The sequence below is a fragment of the Pyxicephalus adspersus genome, chromosome 9, assembly GCF_032062135.1.
Source record: "Pyxicephalus adspersus chromosome 9, UCB_Pads_2.0, whole genome shotgun sequence".
Classification (NCBI taxonomy): domain Eukaryota; kingdom Metazoa; phylum Chordata; class Amphibia; order Anura; family Pyxicephalidae; genus Pyxicephalus; species Pyxicephalus adspersus.
In genome coordinates this window covers 7,369,172-7,386,518 of record NC_092866.1, presented here as the reverse complement: position 1 = coordinate 7,386,518, position 17,347 = coordinate 7,369,172, and the positions used below count along the sequence as shown (strand labels likewise).

General features: G+C 42.5%; 1 protein-coding gene across 4 annotated transcripts in view; it reads right to left on the bottom strand.

Moving 5' to 3' along the window:
- ZNF507 (zinc finger protein 507) overlaps window positions 1–15,035 on the bottom strand; it is a 28,219-nt gene extending 13,184 nt beyond the window's left edge. For 2 of the 4 annotated variants that reach the window (XM_072422444.1, XM_072422447.1), the window contains exons 1-2: window positions 11,717–12,115; window positions 943–2,912 (exon numbers count right to left, since the gene is read on the bottom strand). In XM_072422444.1, the coding sequence (XP_072278545.1) occupies window positions 943–2,907 (1,965 nt within the window). In that variant the 5' untranslated portion in view covers window positions 2,908–2,912; window positions 11,717–12,115. Of the gene's footprint in view, window positions 1–942; window positions 2,913–11,716; window positions 12,116–14,964 lie in introns of those variants that run through there. The other 2 variants (XM_072422445.1, XM_072422446.1) reach the window with 2 other exon arrangements.
- Window positions 15,036–17,347: the final 2,312 nt, after the last annotated feature.

Sequence of the window (17,347 nt, the reverse complement as noted above, 5' to 3'; positions counted from 1 at the left end):
TATTACCCTTTTCATAATCCAGGCCTTCAAGGACTGAAAATTGAATATACAAATTGAAAGAGGTATTTAACTGGTTACCTCATATCAAAACCCAAACTTGAATACCTTATTCTTGTAAACTACTCTGCATTGCTATGTAATACAGGGTTCAAACATTGTGCATAATATAAAAAGGAGTTTCCTTGGCACTACTATGACTCTCTGCAATATCCCAATCGGAGCAATAAAGGTTGTTCTGTAAAATTTGGAATCCTCAGCATCTTTCTGACTTCCCCTATTGGTGCTGCTGGTCATATACTTGTGTTATTTCACAGCATGAGCTACTGACTGAAGTGGAAACGCATAGCCGATTTAAACAGGAATGGTGACATGGGGAACAGTTTCATCACATTTTGTGACTAGGAACTGTCAGCAATGACAAAGTTGATCCCAGGGCATTAGAGCAACCCCTCCACTGCGCCCTATCTAACCACTGGGGAAGGGGGACACTTTACTCTCCTAAAGCCATGTTCATGTAATACTCCAACTACCTTAAAACTTTCTGGTCGGTCCTTCCTCAGGTGTCCATGTCACTGGCCTGCTTGATGTGGACGCTTCCTAGAGGCTGTCTGTAGTGAGGACCTTTTCTGAATGGGCCAGAAAATAATGTCACCATTGCAGCTTGGGAATCATTGCAGTAACGGGTAACAAATCCCTCGACAAAAAATGTCAAGAGACCAGCATTGCAGATTTAAGCGAATATACTTTTCTATAGTTCCTAAGACATGGTTGGAAATTTTGGGAAAGGTTAAAGGGGGATGGGAGAAGACAATCATGGAAAATTTTCCCAGGGATAGGTTTTAAGATAAAACTCAAATTTTGATGTATCTTGGGGGTTTTCTTGATACTAAACACAATTTACTGATAATAAAAAGCATTAAAGAGCGAACAAACGCTATCTACCTTGTAATAGAAGGATTCATTGCAATGTTTGCACTCATATTTGATCGCCTTGCAATGATTGATCATGTGGTTTTCCAGGTCCCCGCTATTTTCGGCTATGTGCTCACAAATTGGGCACTGGTAGGGCTGTCTCTGCCGATGAACACGCAAGTGCTGCTTAATGTAACCTTTATTGTCACTCGTGTAATGGCAGAGGCGGCATCGGTAAGGGCGTTCAGCGCGAGGTAAATACTCCACAAGGCTATTGTTGGAGCCGAGGTCACTGTTGTTTTCGCTCTGGGCATTGTCCTGTAACTCTTTTAGAATGTCATCATCTGAAGCATTCTGATCAGTCCTTTCCCTCAGCTTCTCAATCACTTTGAGTAAAGATGTGCTTATCCCAGTTTTTATTGGGGCTGGTGTCAACTCGCTTTTCACTTTTGTCTCTTTCTGGTTAAGAACATTTACATCCTCTGGGACCTTTGAGGCTTCCACCCTAGGAGAAGCACGGTAGGTCTTTTCACCACCTCGTTGCCCAGTGTCTGGATCTACAGAATTTGGTTCATGAATAGGCCGTAGGCTAGATTTGGGACATTCCACCACTTGGATGGGCATAGTTACCAGTGCCTCAGCAGCCAACGAATGAAGCCTCAGACACTCAGAGTTCGTCCTCCTCCGAACTGGTGGTGAATTCTCATCGGATACTCCAAAATCCGAGCTGTTCTTCCCAGAGTTACTCCATCCAATGATAATTTCTTCGCTTTCTACCACATTTTTATCAACATGATAAAGTTCAGCAGACCCACCAAGTTGGGAATCAAGTTTCTTTTTGACTTCAGCATCTGCATTTAACAGAAAAGGTTTCTGTGAACTAGTCTCTTCAGCATTGGGTAGGCGTTCTACAATAACATTCATATGCCCCTTTGTGTTTTGGCTGCAGCTAATTATTTTCTGAGCTGAAGAGAGCAGGCTCTCCCTGAGCAAGCTGTCTTGATCGGCCTCTGATGTTGCATCATCAACTACAACTACTTCCGTCACGGGAGCTGGGTCGGTCGACTGGCTTAAAGTTTCTGTTTCTTTGACTGGAACCTCCTTTGGCACCATGCTGTGTTCCTGTGCATTGGAGCACTGCACATTCTGCTTGACTTCAGTGTTTTCAGATAGCACAGACTCACTTCCTTGAGGAGTGTGTGCAACGGTTGAATCTGGTAGTCCGGCAGACTCGTTCTCCTCCTCAAATATGGGGTAGGAGCAGTCAACCTCACCCGCGTGCTTCCAAGCATGAGTTTTTAACATTCGCTGTTGGCCACAGGTATAGCGACAGATCAGGCAGCGGTAAAGTCCATAGGCTTCATAGGCGTACCATTTTTTTCTTGCTGGCTCTGGTGCATTTGGACTGACTAGCTTGTCTTCCTGTGGTTGGTCTTTAACCTGTGAAGGTGCAGTGACTTCGTTTTCACAGTGTGTTTTAATATGAATTTCAAGATCACTGTGGGATTTAAATGTCAAGTGGCACTCTGAGCACATTAAGATTATTTCATTTTGCTGTCCGTGAATTTTCACATGGGCTGTGAGCGTCTCAAAGGAAGGCGAGATAAACCTGCAAAGGCTGCACTGGTAGAACATGACTTTCCTGCCGCTTGCTGCAGGGCTCTCTATCATACTGGTTGTAGTCTCTTCCTTGGGCCTTTTAGGGCAAACTTCAGTTGGGTCAGGCATCTTGGACACAGGCTCCACCTTTGTCTGTTCTGTGGGGTAGGTACGTGTCTGTTCTGCAGGATAGGAGCGTTTTTTCCCTTCAAGATGCCTAGCGTTCCCCTCACTCTTTACCATCGCCGTAAGCTTTTGGATTACATTAATTAAGGGGTCATTGCGCTTTTGTTTCATCTCTGGCTTTGTATTATTCTTTGCATCTTGAGTCACCAGATCACCTGACCTAGTGTCAACTTCTGGCTTCTGAATGCCAACACTTTCCTTGTTTTCCATCACACCTAAAAATTAAAGAAATAGAATGTGTTAAAAAAAATAAAACTGAAAAACAAGTATATGTCCACCTAAATTTCTTTTTTTTTCTAAAAGCAAAAACTCTTTACCATCAATGGACAGTACAGGCAGTATCTATATATTTGTTGTGTGCAGAATCTTTAAAAGTTCAAAGTCTTTAGGAACAATCTGCATTCCAAAGGCTCTGATATGCACAAGGGACCCCATTCTACAACCATGGTAGAGCATTCTATTCCTAAACATATAAGTATACATTATATAGACCTCGCCATACAGTAACTAAAGGTTTGCTCGACACAATTTATGTGAAAATTTAATTAAATTTTCTTTTCCCAATTCCTTTCTCAATGAACTACCACAGAAGTGTTCAGGGTGAGCATGCATGCGTGCTCACAATACAGCTTCTCAGCACAAAATCATGTGACATTGGGCTGCAAACCCTTTTAGGGATTACATAAAGCAAATTACAGGTAGATTCAGATATTGAGACTCTATTGTAGTCCACTGATTTCCAACAGGCTTAAACAGATTGCAGAGAAATCTTCTGAGCCTGCAATTTCACCTAAATCCTAATTCTAGAAAAAGCAAACATTGTCTAAATATAATGTGCATTCTTACTCAGTTCATGGTTTACTTTCTGTATTTTTTCCATATCTGTTTACTTTTACTTCTTTACAAAAGCTTTCCCTAATAAAGACCGGTTATTGCTGCCTATTCTTGTGCAATTTGACATGTGGGTCACCCACAGCTTTGCTCTGTGCATGGTCCTTTCAAGGTAAAATCTGGGTTTGCAAAGGCATTTGGAGCACAACAACTGCATTTATATCCTTCGTGGCTGTTAAAATAAAGTTTGTGTGCCCAGGAGGATTTATTATAGCACCAACATATTACAGAGCGCAATCCAATAAATAGGGGTTGTAATAATAGACAGATACAGACAGTGACACGGGAGGAGAGGAGCCTGCCCTGAAGAGCTTACAATCTATGAGGTGGGGGAAGTATCACACAATAGGAGAGGGGATATGGAAGTAGTGTGGGTTTTAGGATACAGAAGATGTGTGAACAAGTTAAAAAAAAAGAGTACTCAAAACCCATCTTTTCAAAGGAGCAGAAAGTAGGAGCAAGCCTAATAGGACGTGGAAGCCCATCCCAAAGAGTCAGGGCAGCTCTAGAAAAGTCTTGGAGCCGTGCGTGTGATGAGGTTACGAGTGAGGAAGTTAATAGTAGGATTCAGCAAAAGGCATTACACAGCCAGCACTCAAAACAAAGCTGTTTTCCCATGAAGGATTTTTCACTGTGGGCAAAATGGTATTTTTCTTGTGTCTAGATATACCGTAGTCAACCCACAAACAAGCATTCACTGAATCAGATAATACTGTGGTTGTGGAACATAAATCACTAAAGCATGAACATTTTTTCCCTCTTCTCAAATGATTTACTTAACTGAGCAGAAAAGAAAACAAACAAAGCATAAGAGAACGATTTTGTAGGCTACAGGTCAGCGAATCTTTTAGGTATGGCCTTTCCAGCACGTGGCTATGGAACAGGCGAAGATCAGAGCTTCACATGTGGACAACACACAAAGAAAGCTTTTCAAGAAAGACTGACCTATACATGTAGTTACTGTTTAACCAATGATACAAAACAGGAGCTGCAAGCAAACTTTTTTTTTGTTTTTATATCCACTCTGTGGACAAACCAAGACTGCAAAGCGGTTACAAGTCTCATTCTTAGATTGTAAGCTCCTCGGGGCAGGGTCCTCTCCTCCTCCTGTGTCACTGACTGCATCTGTCATTTGCAACTCTGTAAAGCGCTGCGTAATATGTTGGTGCTATATAAATACAATACAATTTAATAATAATACGGCCAGCATCGTCTACAGCTGGCTAAAAATCTTTCTAAAATTAGTGGTTGTGAGAATTTATATTTCCAAACATTTCCAATTAGGGATTGTGAGAAAGCAATCAAAGTGTCAGCCGATTCTGAGCATGAGCCATAAAGACTTTCCCTGGCCCTTTGTCTAAGAAAGCAGTGTCCAAGCACCAACGTTGAGGGGGGAAGTTAAATGATTCATATGTCCCTCAATTTATTTATTTTTACTTCCAAATGCTAAGTGATTTAAATTAAACCCTGCAAGCATGTATCTTGGGGGGCTTCTATTGCAAACATCATGAAACTATTAGTAGCTCAGTGGTATTCTTGACTCAATGGCCAACTTTGAGTCACAAATCTGGGAAAAGTATACATATGGCTACATAAAGTTTCCTTTGAACCCAACTCATCTTCCTCAGAGCTTCTCCAGTAGTGAGCAGTCAGCAACTATGTAGAACAATGTAGTCCATGGCAATTTCACCTGAAGTATATGAACATACTTCAATCATCTATCGGGCAAGAGGAATTGGTTGCAACAGCCAGGCCTAAAAAGGGGAAAGCATTGCCGAGTTTATTTTTTTTTTTTTAGATTGTGGCACTATTTTTATTACATTTCAAAAACTCAACATATCTTAAATATAAATATTACATAACATATGTATTCACAGTATAGCCCAGCACTGCCAGAAAGTGACTGACACATACTCTAAGTCTGTATAGATAGAATGCCTTGCAGCTTTCCTTGTAAAGAGCTGTGTAAAGGAAAACCAGTCAAACCAGGCCTGCTGACCCCTGTCCACCATGAAAAGCACTTACAATTGGCATGTGCACATCAGAACTGGAGCAAAAAAAGAAGGAATAGATGGCAGCAAAATACACTATGGAGGATTGAAAGCTGGCGGAGGCTCTGACTTAAAGCTGCCAATGTCTTGGTGCGGATATTAAAGAACACCTTCAGAGGTCTTCTGGAGTAAATGTGCATGACCCATGGGGAACTGGTAAATGTGCATGACCCATGGGGAACTGGTAAATGTGCATGACCCATGGGGAACTGGTAAATGTGCATGACCCATGGGGAACTGCTTTCAGCCTCCCATAAATCTGGGTATACAGGTTATTACCCAGGTTAAAGAAATGTCAACCTCCGTTAAATCTGGGTATCCAGGTTAAAAAAAAGGTTAAAAAAAATATATTCACTTTTACCCTGGCTTTTAGGTTGCAGACAGTGATGTCACAATTCTTCACTTGAGATTTTGCATATGAAAAATCTCACCAAAAGTAGTTACAATGTGGGGCATGAGTCTTTTACTCAGCAGTCTGTACATAGCAATACTGCTATCATTAAGTGTTTTTTACAACAATGCAATAAGCAGAACCTACATTTTACCTTTTAGTGCACAGTAGCATGAAACTGCCCCGCAGCACACCGATCCCATGTTATTTTTACTAACCTGAATTCTCAGTATAATATAAAAAAAAGCAGACTGACAGTCATTTGGAGGCTCTTATTTTAGCTACTTATCTGCAAAAGTTTAGCACTATGAAAGCAGAAGTCGGAGTATCTATCGGTGTATCATACTTGAATAATGTGGAAATGGAATAGAAAGAAACTTTTCTAGAAAGTTGTTCCTCTTTTCCTGACTGTAACAACCACAGTGCAGTAACCACGAACAATAATGTGGTATGTGAGGTTGGCTAGAGGTCAGGCCTAGACTGCTTATCGTCTCCTGGAATGTTAATTCCTTAAAAGGCTGCACAGCTGTACTGGCCATTGCACTGAGCAGTTCCTGTTGCTCACTACAGTAATGGACATTAAGAGAGCAACAAATAATCTGCAATAAATTTCAGGTGCATGAATATAAAAAGTATGTAAAATCCTCAGCTATGTACATGTCAGATGGTTCTTGTCCGACATGAACAGTTGTGCTAATCCCAGATGAAAATCTGCAGTCCCTCAAAAACGTTCATCAATCCGCCATTGCTGTGCACTTCACAGCGGGGTGTCACTCACACATCTTTCCCTTCCCTGTCTATTGAACAGAACAGTGCTCATTTATTCATCACGAAAGATCATTTCTAGCAACAATCACCCAATGTCCTTTGGAAGTTTTTTTTGGAAAACAAACAACTTGAGAAGAAAAGTCTGTCCCCTGACAGCCCGTATGGGAGCAGTTATTCTGCAGAGGTCTGACATGGCCCCTGTAGGTCTATAGCCACCCAGTCATGCATCCTGCTAATCCTAAACTCTAACCCTGGTCAGGGAGCATGTCAGACCTTTGCAGAGAAACCACTGCTTCTACAGAGCGCAATGGTCCCACTTTTCAGCAAGCTGTCAGGGAACTGTAGTTATTTTCTGAAGAAAACAAAGTAAAAGACTTTGCAAAACTTTAGTTGTCATGTACAGGACATAAATTTTATTGGACTGAACATCAAGCTTCTATCGGCTTAAAAGCAAAACTAAACCAGCGTTAATGACCCATCCCTGTTCCCATGCAGGGTGCCACTATCTTCTTTTTCCCATTTCAGCAATACTAAGCTGCCTGATCATGTATACACAGATAATGCTTTAACCTTTTTTTGATCCTGCCAGTAGATCAGCAATAATTATTGCACTGTCACAGTACAGATAAGGGAATTTTAAGCCATTGGCAAAAAATGACGCGGTTCCTTACCAGAATACGTAACCATCACCTCACAAATCTAAATCATGCAGATCTGGTATTCTCACATCTATGGGTACCTAAACTGTTAATCCCCTGAATTTCTATCAGTGTCTCTAGAATGCCTTTCCCTGACTAAATATGCATCTTGAGTAATGGCTCAAAGGTACAATCTATTTACCTGTCTTAATTACCCCACGGTACCTACTAAAAATTCCAAAAGCAGAATTTTAATTAACTTAGCCTCCAGGCCCTGAAACTGTACTTCCAAATCAAAATGTGTTTAGCGACATTTAGGATTCTGTTTTTACTGCAAAAAGAGGTTCGCTGAGCATGGCAGTGTCTGTGCAGAGCATGACACCTATACATCAAGTATACATAACAAGATGCCAAGTGTACGTGAACAGAAAGCTAATCAGATGTCGTTATTGGCCTTGCAAGGAAAACAGCCAAATGACTTTCCCAGTCAATGTAACACAAACCCAACAAGTGTCTAAATAAGTGTGTAAAGTAGCAACAGACCTGCTTATTTACATGGTGGTTAATCTTGCTGTACACACAGAGGGCCAAGAATAATAATAAAGAGTATTTTTGCAACCCCAATACAAAGCAGCCTCGGGATGCATTAGAAAATTTGACAGCAGCACCTTTAGCAATATGTTAGGTTAGGGGACCTGTCCCAGCCTGATTCCTGACTTCCCATAGGTGCTAGGGATAAAATGCGTCTTTATAGCAGCTGTGCATTCCCTCTTTATTATATGAACAACATAGCCTGAATTGCAATTCACTTTTACAACTATTTCAGTGCTCAAGAATTCTTTTCAAGCTGGGTGGGGAGACATTGTAGGCAGGTGGCAGCCCCTGTATTGTGACCCAACTCTTATGTAAGCACCCAAAAATAGCCGGGTGGTGCGCCTAGCTAAAAGGGGTTGGGGAGAACACTGTATTGGGAAGGAGTGGTCAGCATGGGAAGCCAATGTATTTCTTTATGTGCAAAGTTTCTTTAAAGGACTTTCTACTAGTCAGTCATGCGTTTTTTGTTTGTTTTCAAAGCCCAACTTGGTTACTTAATAATATTATTAATAATAATAATAATAATAATAATAATAATACAAATCCTCAAAACTTGTAAGTAAGTTACTCTGAGGCCGTTTTCCAAAGCCCTACTGCTTTGTGATCCAGTGCCAGTCCAATTCCTTGTTAAGTGTTTTTTTACAACAATACTTCTGAAGTGTTTGAAAAGTACAAATGACAAATTACTGCTTCCTGTACCCCCTCTAGGTCCTGACAAGAAAAACTTCTCCGGTAATGTTTTTTAGGCATTTGATAAAGCCCGGAAAACAGATGTATAAACCACCTGCAGTGGCTCCCGGACATCGAACGAAGATGCCCGGTAAGCACATGCCAACCCTATTTGATGTACAGTGCTGCAACATATGTTGGTGCTATATAAATACTGTTTATTATTATTAATATTAATAATAGTAACTCGACTGTCCACCTAAAGATCCTGCCTGGGATGTCAGTGGTTCTAAGATATGCATCTAATGCCTGTATGTAGCTAAGCATTTTTTAATGCTGCTTTTGGATAGTTCAAAGTTGTTGCAGGCCACTGAACAAATAAGAATGACTTCATTTAGACACAATTTGCAAGCATATGCAAAGCTCCTGAATACAGAATGAGCCGAGTACATTATTATAACAACATTATATACATTCTGCTTGCTCTAAGCACTTCCACAACGCCCTGAACAGTTTAGGAATGATGCCAGTAATGCGCTTTAGAAAATCTAAGCTTGGTGAAATCTCTATTTTCATACGGCCAGATCTAGGAATCGCCTGTGTTGTGTGGCACAGAGCTGGCGCCCGGGATAATAACGAGGAATGTGGGTATGGCACAGGCCTATGCCACGTGGTTGGTTACATTACAGAAACTGTCAAATCTTGAAGTCTGTGCAGCTGTTGAGAACCATCTACAGTATGTTTCCGCAGAGATCGCAAGAACAAAAATGAGGGAGGGCGGGAGGAAGGAGGATGCTATTTTGGGCTGCTCAGAAGCTCCTATGCTAAAAGCAGAGACATACATAGACGGATGCAGATTCCAGGCGTAATACACACACTCACTAGCCGTTTCTGGACTTCTAATATCATGTATCAGGATCCAGCGTGAACCGCTTACTATGGATCAGAAGGCTTTAATTCAGCTGATGACTGTGTACAGTGCAAATTACTGGTCATGGATCCTTAGGGGCACTTCTGTCAAACTCTCAGGGGTGCAACCGACAGATATACAGGAGAGAGAAACCAAACAATGGTTGTATTTTTATTCTTTGCAAAGTGTAGGAAATGGTTAGAATATTAGTGGACAACTTTTTAAATACCCCTTACATCATGTGAGGTCCAAAAGAGCTTTGCTGCAACTTTGCTATTGTTATGGAGGATATCAAAATCAAAGCTTTCCATTGTATATATAATTCTATTAAAAAGCTTTTTTTATTTTTGAGGAACTGGTGCTCTAAAATGCTGATTATTGAGGTTTTTTGTCCCCTGGTTTCTTCCCTCGTTGTTACATAGCCAAATTACTTTTTTTTCTTTATTGGCTTTTGCATGAAAGCAGCGTTTTCACAGGGCTGCAATCATTAAAATTCTGAATCACATTGCATTCGACAACAGCAGTTTCTTGCCCATGTAGTTTAAAAGCAAAAATTACCCAACGTATTGGATGTTTTTAAAAATTAGGGGGAGAATTTTTTTTTATTTGATTTTATTAAATTAGATATTTTATTCCCTTATTTGTTCAGGGTTCCGACAAGGTCAGCTCTTGCTAGTAACTAAGTACTCTGGCAACCCCCGGGTTCTGAGCTATACCTTTTGGCCAGGTAGTGTTCTCCCCCAGCCTCTTTTAGCCGGGCGCACCACCCAGCACTTTTCAGTAACCAATTTATTTTGGTAGTTACTGAAAAAATTGGGTGACAATACAAGGAAATAATACAAAGACCAGTGCTCAACCCAGAATTTTTTTTAAGCCGGTTGGGAAGAAATTTTAGGTGGGTGGCAGCCCCTATATTGTGACCAAACTCTTTAGTAACCACCCAAAAACAGCCAGTTGGGTGCTGAAAAGTGCCGGGTGGTGCACCCAGCTAAAAGCGGCTGGGGAGAACCCTGAAGACAATGTGAAAATTGGATATTCTAAGGGGGTGAGCATTAGAAGGTTGGAACAAAGTCAGTGCTCTTCCCAGCCCCTTTTAGCCAAGTGACCGAGTGGGTGGTTATTAAAAAGCTGCGTCACAAAATAGAAGCCATCACCCACCTTAAACAACAAAAATTTCTGGGAAGAATACTGATAGTATAGGGGGTGTTAGAAAGCGGACGGCTTTATAAGGAGTTACTGGATTCTTATGGCAACCACAACTGGTAACACTAAATTTGTCATGTGTTTCCCTGCTCATTTTTGACCACCCACCTACAGCTTCTGGGGAGAACACTGCTAGGTGTCATCAACTTTGGGCTTCTCCCAATCAGTTCAGAAATGCATACGCTCATTTGGAAAGAATCATCTACCTCTTCTGAACAGCATACACAAGCTAAACCCTACTGATAGAGAAAAAAAGTAATCAAAGTCAATAGCAAATTGAGTGGATATAATGTCTTCTGCAGTTTCCAGGATACCAATAGCATTTCTATACCTAATTACACTGAGCACGTTACTGGAAGTAATTGCATATCTCGCATCAACCTGCATTACATTTATAAAAACAAGCCTTCGGGGAGTTAAGGTTGAAAAGTGCAAATGTTTGTTTAATTGCAACCACTAGTTACTAATCCATGGCAATGCAATAGAGGTGAGATAGATGCATTTGGCACACGTAAAGTACGGTGGGACAGCACAAGTTTAGGCCAACAAGACGTGCAGCTTGATACGGGTGGAATAATTTTGAGCATCTTATTTTGATAGGTTCTATAATCTTTTTATTCTACTTCAATCTGACTCAACCTTTTGCACTACAAAAATATATGCAAGCAAATTACAATTTGGAAAATGCACGTTCACACTTTTGCTGCTGATTCAGCCCCTTTCTGTTCTTTGTGCACCAACATGTGCCGCAATAAAGCATCCCAAAAAACAAAACAAAACACCTGAACACCACACGTGATTTGTATTATGGTGCCCTTTAGTGCGGAAAGGACTAACTATGTCTCTAAATATAGGATAATTTTAAGCAGCTGCAAACAATGCTAAGATCAGAATGTTTTTTTACCTTTACAGTGGAAATGAAGTCGCACTTTGAAATATGTATGATCAGAAAAGTTGTTTTTGCAGAAAGGGATGGGTGATGTCCCTTCTGCATTAATCTGCCTGATTGCGATTGGGGAAATATCAAAGAAGCTGAGCTGCGCATGTGCAGGTCAGAGGTGGTTGCCAAGAAAACTCTGCAATCCCGGCTTCCCCCGCATCATCCTGGCCAATCAAATAAGGAAGAAGATGATGGCGACCTACAAGAAACAGGACAGGTAAGTATAACGGGTTTAGTTCCACTTTAGAGTAATTTTCAATATTAAAGGTCTCCCTCGCAGACTGTAGCCCCATGTCAAATGATTCTCTTCTGCCATACATGTAACAAAGAGTAAGGATATTGGCAGCTACAGGTGAGAAGGACGGATGGAAAATCTTAGTATTTTCAAAAAGAACTTAGTGAAAAAAAAAAAGCATTTGCTTGGTTTATGTTGCCTGAGCAGCCCCCCGAAAGGTTCCCACAGTACAGGTCTCCCTCTCTCAGTTATGTCTAACCATAGAATAGAATTCATTGCTACAAATGACTCCAGGGTCTGATTTCTGGGATCTGAAGTTGTTGCTCTCAGGGGGATCGGATTCACTTTGTATTTTCACCCTGCAGGTTAAGGAATGAGGAATGTAAATCCTTTTCAGTTTTCCTTCTGCTCCAATCATAAATCTGCTGCATTAAAACAGAAGATTCACGTAATATTATAAAAGCATGAAAAACTGAATACAGCTCAAAGTGTTTTCTTCCATTAGAACAGGTCGGTGAATGAGTTGTTAATGTTGTGGGTGGATCCCTGCGGATCCAGGATGTGGTTTGTAGGTGCTCTCTGATAAACATATTCCACGGCGCAGTACAAACCCACAGAAACCTCTGCAGGTTATCGGCATGGTAAAATCAACTCAGAAAGTTGCTCTGCATTGGCAGGCTGCGACACCGGGGTCAGGACAACACCGCATCTGAAGGCACACCACACAGAGCTGTGAAGACATTACATTCAGAGAGCTCCAGGACACAACAGGAATCATAATGGATATAATCAGTGTGGTAACAGGATCAGGTTACAGCTTTCCTAGGTTCAGATTAAAAATGAAATAACTTTTTTTCAAAGATTACAACATGCAAAACTTTATAAGACTTCAACTCTTCAACTTGTACTACTACTAAAGTTGTAGAACCTAACATCGGGGACTTACCTCCAACTTTATTCATTATTAGGCGACCTACCTATCTCTTTCACATTAGTGAAATATATGCAACCTATCCCCGTCCTTAGGCGACCTACTTCCTCATTCAATCCTCGTACCTATGTGACCTACCTCACCGCTCAATCCTTGTATCTACGTGACCTACCTCACCGCTAAATCCTTGTACCTACGTGACCTACCTCACCGCTAAATCCTTGTACCTACCTGACCTACCTCAGCCCTCAATCCTCGTACCTACGCGACCTACCTCCCTGTCCGATCCTCGTACCTACATGACCTACTTCCCTGTCCGATCCCCGTATCTACGCAACCTACCTCCCCATTGGATCCCTGTACATACACGACCTACCTCCCTGTCATACCCCAGTACCTACCTCCCATCCTACCCCGATACCTACGCGACCTACCTCCCATCCTACCTTGATACCTACACGACTCACCTCCCTATCCTACCGATAACTACGTGATCTACCTCCCGTCCTTCACCGATACCTACATGACCTACCTCCCCATCCGACCCCGATACCTACACGGCCTACTCCCCCCATCTGATAACCATACATATGCAACCTACCTCCCCATCCTACTCCGATAACTACGTGACCTACCTCCCATCCTTCTCCGATACCTACACGACCTCCCCCCGTGCTTCTCCGATACCTATACGACCTACCTCCCCATCCTACCCCGATAACTACATGACTTCCCCTCCCCTCCTACCTTGATACTTACACGGCCTAGCTCCCCTTCTGATAACCATACCTACAAGACCTCCCTCCCATCCTACCTCGATCACGACATAACCTCGCTCCCGTCCTACCTCGCCGTTCGATAACCATACCTATGCGACCTCTCTCATATCACCTACCTCTCGTCCTTCTCTGATACCTACACAGCCTACCTCCCCATCCTACCCCGATAACTACGTGACCTCCCTCCCGTCCTACCTCCCCATTCTATAACCATACCTATGCGACCTACCCCACTGTTCTCCCAGTACCTACCTCTCATTCTTCTCCGATACCTACACAACCTACCTCCCCATCCTACCCCGATAACTACATGACTTCCCCTCGTCCTACCTTAATACCTACACAGCCTACCTCCCCGTCCGATAACCATACCTTTACGACCTGTCTCTCGTCACCTACGCGACCTACCCCCGTCCTATTCCCATACCTACGTGATCTACCAGACCTGCCTCCATCCCTACACAGTACATTGATGACCACCTACTGCATTCCATAAGTGACCTACCTCCTCACACCCAGCCAAGCCTTCCAGTTCCAAAGCAGCCTCAAGTGTGGCCTCTGCTGCTTTCAGCAAACCACATGTAGTACCCAACACCTCCCAGCATGCTCTAATGCACTCACACACCATCAGCAAACCACAAATCCCAGCATTCACTGCTGCATACCAGCAAACATTACCCTGCTGTATGCTGGTAAGCTTCCCATTCCAGGACTCCCTGCCATGTCTGATTGAACTACATATCCCAGCATGCCTGTCAGCAATAAAACACAAAATACCACTGCCTGGGAAACCATTTAAAACTAATAACACAATCACATAATAACAATGAAGCACCCCAGCATTGTGTAACCCTAAAGTTGAACTACAAGACCCTGCAGGAGCCCTCACACCATTACTGCTAAGTAACCAGTCCATGAGAAAGCTGTACAACTATAGAAGTTGCCCATAGCAATCACATTCCAAGTCTGCTCATTGGTTGCCATTGGCAACTGCTGCATTTTTCCTCCTAATCTTTGACACATCAACCCAGCCTGGTTGTCAGTGCCTACTGGGACTTGTAGTCCTTCTCCCAGCAGCTGCTACCCAGCATGGCCGGGCCTTTGTTTTGGCATCAGGGTGGGAAGCCTGAGGTGGTGACAGACACACTCAGGCAGACCCCCCACACGTCAATTCTCTAATTCCGCCACATCTTCCCCAACTCCCTGACCCTGTCCCACCCGACGCCGCCATAACCCACACACGAGCCCCCCATAAACACAGACTTACTTACTCCCTCTATGTCTGTCTCTTTGCCTCTCAGGCGTTTCAAAATGGCGGCGTGCAGAGCTCGGTCACGTGACTCGACTTGACAGATCAGGTGGGCCTTGGGTTCATGACGTCACTGGGGGCTCGGCGCGGGGAAAGGAACACGAAGGCGTGAGGGGGGGAGTGAGTGAGGGAAGGAGGCGTGGCTTGCGGTTCCCGGGCTACCTGCGTGTGTAGGTGACGGGGAAGGCTGTACCACGTGACTGAGTCACTCTCTGCATTATATCAAAAACAACAATAAAAATAACAAAAAAAAATAATGTAAAGTGCAAAAAATCAACACGTTGCACAGCAGACACAGCAGCCTGTCTCCCACACAGAGCTGTGCTGCCATGGCTATACACTCAGCTGCCTAATTTTCCCACACACAACAAACTCAATTCCTGTGAGGTATTTTATTTTTCCCCAACCTCTCAGACTCTGAAAAACTTAAACCTGAGGTAAAATAAAGCGTGCAAGCCCAAAATACCTATAAACGTCAAACACAAGTGTAGCTATGTTGTTTGTCAACAAAGTTTCACTTCACGCCCTCGCTTCCGTCTCCGACGCCAGCAAAAATTTAAACAAAATGGACAAACGGCTCATTAACGAGGTGATTTTTTACAAAAAAGGGCCACTGCAATAAAAAAATGAAAAAAGGCGGGAGAGTTAAGCACTGAGTTTTTTATTGTTGTTAGTTCCCCCCCTTCGCCATGTTCGCCTTTTCCCGTCAGACGTCTGGGTTGATTAGCCTTGTTTTGAGGCGTTGTCGCGCCAGTCGCCTGCCTAGCCCCGGCAGCCTTGCCAGACTTTTTTTTTTTCCGAGCGTGAGTCTGGAGGCTTTCATTATTTTCCCCCCACAGCCAGGCTTTCAAATACAATAAACCGCCAAATATATCCAATTTGAGGGATTCACACAACTTTCCAGATTAAATTTTGATGGAGGGTTGAAGACCCTACCCAAAGCGGATGATAACCTGACTGACATTCCGAATAATTATTGCTGTTTAATTACGGTTTTTATGAGTGACACATCAGTGGAGCGAAGGGGGATAATTATTCGGTCGTGAGTGACAATTTTTTAAAAATGTATGCTTGTCAGTGACAATGATGGACACTTGCTAGGCGTACAAATCCACACCTGCCATGGTTTGTTGGCCAACATGACTGACATTAAGGGTTTCTGTACAAAAGCTGGAACTATAATGAATCGGTTATAATATTTATGAGTGACAATCTAACAATGCATAGGGGTCTCAGTGTGGACATGACTGATAGTATTTAGATGTAAGTGAAATTCTCATGCGATGAGGGATAGTAAAGTAGGGCTGCCTACCTCGCACTTTATTACCACCTGTCAGGCAGAGCGAACATTTTTCATTAAATGTCACGCGGTGGCAGCTATGACAGCGGAAAAGTGAATGTGGCCTAAAGGTGCGCTTCAAGACAATATGCATAATATATTTCACCATACATTCGTATTTTAAAAAGATGTAATTGCGCTGCATAGTAATCGCGTCTTGCCAATGATTCTCAACTTCGCTGGCAGGGAATGAAATTTTTAAGGACCGCCGCGTGGGGAGAGTTGCTTTTTTGACTAAAATCCTTAACTATTAAAATCCGAGAAGGTTTAAAAAAAGAAAAAGAAGGAAATGTTCGACATGTGCAGCTGTGTCTGCCTTTGCCGCTGATTAGCGGCACCGCGGTCGCCAAGTTCGCGCTTGAAAGGCGGAAGCGGGGTGGCAAACGAGAAGCTTTTGCGATGAAGGCCCCTTGGTGGGGGAAGCGAGTTTTCACGTCCCGGGGATTCCTTCTTTTCATTCGCTCGCGGCCCACATCATTTTTAGGAGAATGAAAAAAGCTTTCTCGGCCTGCCGAAGAAATGTTGAGTTGATGCAAAGTGTTAAATCCTCTGCGGGAAGGGTTGAGTAAATGCAAAATGTAAAAATGCAAAAGGAAATGTATTTTTTTTTTCTTTTTTACTTTACGGAATAAAAAATATTGCTTCAACCTTGCAACCTAAAATACAAGTTCATGTTAAATTCCGATGCAAAATACACACACATAGATATGCATGGAAAGTTCCTCTCTATATACTATGAGATATTTAAAACTATTTATATATCCTAATATTTTTTTTTAGGTTTTTTGCTTTTTTAGGTTGAAGGAAGCTTATCAAAATCCTCCAGTAGGATCTTTATTTTGGATCGCTGGATTCAAGACATCATGTAAGAACTTCTTTCTAAAATTAGAAGAGTCTGATCAGCTTCTATGTCTGGTGGTAAATGTGAAGATCCTACAATGAAGGCCCTGTGCGTCCTTTGGTGGTGGGGGAAGCAAGTTTTACATCCGGGGAATTCTTGCT